The following is a 4943-nucleotide window of genomic DNA, read 5'->3' on the forward strand; positions in this document are numbered from 1 at the left end:
ATAAGTGGATGCATCTGGCATTCCCTCAACTTGGAGAAAAATGACTTGGTTTTTTTCTCTCTTGACAATGGGTTATCTGCCCTCTCATTGGCTAGAATGGTCCCACCTGATCTCGCCCGCCTTCAAATCACTGAGGACATGTATTTCCGTTGTCAGAGAGCGGTCACTCGGCTGTCTTGTCAACATAACAAATAATATTTAGTCTAGATTATTCCACGGAGGGCCCTAGTGTCCGATGGTTTGGGACTCCCAATTATGTGATACAGCCTGGATTCGAACCAGGGACTGTAGTGACGCCTCTTGCACTGAGATGCAGTGCCTTAGACCACTGCGTCCGTGTGTGTGTTAACTACTTAACTGTACTAGAATGCTTAAAAGGCCGCTAAAAAATAATAATATCGGTATCGTTTTTTTTGGGCACTTCATATAATGTTTTCATACCCTACAATACTCATCTCATATGTATATACTGTACTCTATACCATCTACTGCATCTTGCCATCTTGATGTAATGTATCACTAGCCACCTTAAACAATGCTGCTTTATATGTTTTCATACCCTACAATACTCATCTCATATGTATATACTGTACTCTATACCATCTACTGCATCTTGTCTATGCCGTTCGGCCATCACTCATTTATATATTTATATGAACATATTCTTATTCATTCCTTTAGATTTGTGTGTAGAAGGTAGTTGTTGTGAAATTGTTAGATTACTTATTAGATATTATTACACTGTCGGAACTAGAAGCACAAGCATTTCACTACACTCGCAATAACACCTGCTAACCATGTGTATGTGACAAATAAATTTGATTTGGGAAAATATCGTAATTCGGCCAAAAATGTAATATCGGTGCTTCACTAGTAGTCATGCAATTTGTGTGACTTTTTAAGCAAATATTTAACTTATTTAAGCTCGTCATAACAAAGGGGTTGAATACTTAGACTCAAGACATTTCAGCTTATTTTTTATTAAAACAAATTAAAATGTCTAAAAACATATTTCAAATTTGATATTGGGTATTGTGTGCAGGCCACACAATATCTCAATGTAATCCATTTTAAACCAGGTTGTAGCAATGTGTTAAAAAGGCACAGAGTGTGAATACTTATCCCTATATAGTGCTTTACTTTTATTGTGCCCTAAGTTGAATCAGGGGCCTGGTCAAAAGTAGTGCACTATATAGGGAATAGGATTCCATTTCACACCTTAGCCTTACTGTTATAAAGTACTTGGGTAGTGTTTAGTGTGTACTGTGTACTAGGGTAGTGTTAGGGTTGAACTGGCTATTTGTATGCATAATCTTTATAATATACTGGGGAAGCTATGCTAAGTACATAAACTACGAGTAAATCAACTGTTGAAGACAAGAAGAACTACAACCGGAGACAGGAAGTGCGTCACGACGCTGGGATCAGCCTACACGCCGACGACAGGAGGAGCAAGTTCAAACCACGCTCCTCCTCCCTCGGACAGGCCAGCATTGAGCGGGAAATATCTCTCAGTATAAAAGAGAGAGAATAGGATGTGTCGCTCTCTTCTTCTGTTTCGCCCTGCGAGGTAAAACAGCGAGACCGTATATATACGAACCACACATATACCACACACGTGTTTGCATTAATTAAAGTACAGCTAAATCAGAAGTTACTATGTGCTGACTATTTTGTTCTTTTACCAGAAACTAACTGTCGCAACATTAACAGTAGTGAGACAGACAGACAGACAGACAGACAGACAGACAGACAGAGACAGAGACAGAGACAGAGACAGACAGACAGACCTGTAGCAGGGGAGAAGCAGTAGCCATCATCAACAGACTGTCCATATACTTCCTCATCATCAAAGTCTGCAAAGGGGGGGTGCAATTCAGTCAATAACACTAGCATACAAAACACACACTAGCTAGGTCCCACAAACACTTTAAAAAAAATTTAAACATTTTTGTCATTTAGTAGATACTCTTATCCAGACTGGTGCATAATACATTTTTCCTACTTTTGACACAGCTGATAACTTTCACTTTACTTTATGGGTGTGAGCATGGCCCTTTTTTTTGGTGGACTCGGTACAATGTTTCAACAGAACAATTTTCTTACAATCAATAACGGGTAGATCTGGCTGGCTAAACTGTAAACGTTGTTAGTTAGATCACCGACTAGTTAACAATACCAACAGGTTTCAGTTGCTGAAACTTCTGGCAGCTTGACAACTACCTAGCTAACCAGCATGATAAATAAATACATTAAAAGTTAGAAACATTAGGTAATTAAAACAATACCATTGACATATGCTTAAGATAATTGTCCTAGCTTGCCAACTATGTCATTTAACTAGATGCCAACCATAAGCATTTACCGTTATAAGCATGTTTTGTTACACCCGAAATAACGTTTAGCTAAACACCGTTATGTGACCGATAACATTGAATTTGAGAATAGTCTGTAAGTACACTCGACATTGTTCTGTGTAATTGCGGGATATTATTTTTGCATTGAAAGCAGTATTTATTTATTTATGGGGTTTTTAATGTGACATCCGTGTTCCAGTCCGCCCGCACTTTATGCTGCTTAACTCTGTCGGAAATCGTTGCGTTTTTAATTCGGTTAAAGTTGTGAAACTTATTTCAAATGACAACCCGAATAGGACAAGACAGTAATAATTATATGCTTTTCAAGCTAATGTTAGTTACCTAGCTATCGAACAGCAATAGTTATATGCTTTTCAAACTAATGTTAGCCAATTTAGCTTATCATTAGCTACCTAGCTATCCAACAGCAATAATTATATGCTTTTCAGGCTAACGTTAGCCAATTTAGCTTAACATTAGCTATCCAACAGCAATAGTTATTCTTTTCAAGCTAACGTTAGCCAATTGAGCTTATCATTAGCTACCTAGCTATCGAAACAGCAATAGTTATGCTTTTCAAGCTAACGTTAGCCAATTTAGCTTATCATTAGCTACCTAGCTATAGAACAGCAATAGTTATATGCTTTTCAAGCTAATGTTAGCTAGGTAGCTAACGATAGCTATATTGGCTAACCGGCTAACGTTAGCTAACAACTTTAGGCCTTGGGGTCCCCAAAACTACCAGTAACAAATTTACAAAACCTAACCTTCGTCGTAGTTGCAGCCTCGGACATTTCTGTGCCGAGACATGTTGGTTTTATATCATTTATAAACTACGTCTCCTTTCGTCCCCTTGTAGACGTGTTTTTTTCGGCTCGGGGTTTATATTAACTTGCGTCTCACTTTCCGACAGCCATGTTTACGTAGATAGCTAGCTAGCTAGCTATCACACACACACACACACACACACACACACACACACACACACACCTGCGCAGACTCGGTAGAGTTGAGCGGTTCAGAACCAAACAGAACTTGTAAATAAATGCAGGTCGTGGATCAGTTAATACTGCAAAACAATCCCCTAAAATATATAAAACTGTCGTAAAACTGTCGTAATGCCATTTGGCCTGCTGAGTGAAACATTTGCACTTGGCTTGGCCCACGCTACGATTGATCTGAAAATAAAATAGTATGTTTAATTCCATAATAAATTAAATTTAGCTCATGATTGTAACAACAACAAACATGCTTGTCAGAAATCAAGCTGTTCCTCCCCGAACGACTATTATATTCTCTTATCAATCATTTCAAGAATCCCAAATAAATAAATATAAAACACAGGCAGTTTTCCTCTTCTAGTGTAGATATGTAGGTTAGTGGCAAGGCCTTCACATTTTATTTAGATACCACTACCCGACGTACAACAAACCTCATCCATGTTCTTTTCACATCTCTTATGTCTCACATTTATGAAATGGATGGTTGTGTACATTTTTTTTATTTTTTTTTATTTTACTTTTATTTAACTAGGCAAGACAGTTGTGTACATTTTATTTTACTTTTTTTTTTAATTTAACTTTTATTTAACTAGGCAAGACAGTGCTGCCTGCCCGAACACCTACACACCAACTGACCTGGCTGAACGATAAGGTGATTACTTAGTGATGAAAGACATGTACTAAATATCCATTCACTTTTGTAATGAACAGGTAAACTGCATCAAAATGCCTTAAAAAAAAAAAAAATACGTTTTTTCATTTTTTTTAACTAATCTTATTTGCCATTGCCCGGAACCTCCTTGTAAGGTGATGATGATTATGGTGATGATGATGATGATGATATAACAGCTAAATAACCACAACCTGATAATAAACTGGGTCTATATTGATGTGTACTGTACTGTAGCCATGTTTGACCCTTTTCAATGTGTAGGGACTTATTAAACAACCCCTCTCTCTCTCAGAAAGTGTGAATATATCTGCCAAAGCCAACTACATGCAATAGATGAATAAACAGAATGATTGGAGTTCTTTTTTTGTTTTTTTTTACACACTTGAACATTGAGACAGGTTTTTAAAAGGCAGGCTTAGGGAACAATGACTCAAGAAATGACAAACTCGAACGGGTTCACAAGCTGTGCAGTGCATGAAACCAATACCACACACACACACAGACACACACACGCACACACACACGCACGAACACACACACGCACGCACGAACACACACACACACACACACACACACACACACACACACACAGACCTCCAAACCCAGAACCACCTGTGTTCTTAAAAGTGTGTGCACTCCCTCACCCACACCTCTTCCCCCACCACACACACAGCCTTCAAAGGTCATGCACTATGTTGGTGTGAGCCCAGCCCTGCGAGACCACCCTGAACACAATACACACAACACAACACACACACACACACACACAACACACACACACACACACACACACAACAAACATACAACACCCAGGCAGAGACAGGGAATGGCACAAACCAAGTGACATCACTTTTTCCATCCCCCCTGGTTACACAAGTGTGTGTGTGTGGGGGGGTGGGTTTGAATCACTGT

At 38.8% G+C, this 4943-nt stretch overlaps 1 protein-coding gene across 4 annotated transcripts in view; it reads right to left on the minus strand.

Moving 5' to 3' along the window:
* The window catches only part of LOC106608359 (HBS1-like translational GTPase), an 8786-nt gene extending 5328 nt beyond the window's left edge, over positions 1–3458 (minus strand). The window contains exons 1-2 of one of the 4 annotated variants that reach the window (XM_045721207.2): positions 3348–3458; positions 1791–1856 (exon numbers count right to left, since the gene is read on the minus strand). Coding sequence is in view for 2 of the 4 variants with exons in the window: in XM_045721205.2 (XP_045577161.2) it covers positions 1791–1856; positions 3125–3167 (109 nt within the window). In the remaining 2 variants the exon portion in view is untranslated. Of the gene's footprint in view, positions 1–1790; positions 1857–3124; positions 3305–3347 lie in introns of those variants that run through there. The other 3 variants (XM_045721205.2, XM_082977102.1, XM_045721206.2) reach the window with 3 other exon arrangements.
* Between the last annotated feature and the right edge of the window lie 1485 nt (positions 3459–4943).

The sequence above is a fragment of the Salmo salar genome, chromosome 06 (genome assembly GCF_965601325.2).
Source record: "Salmo salar chromosome 06, fSalSal1, whole genome shotgun sequence".
NCBI classification, from domain to species: domain Eukaryota; kingdom Metazoa; phylum Chordata; class Actinopteri; order Salmoniformes; family Salmonidae; genus Salmo; species Salmo salar.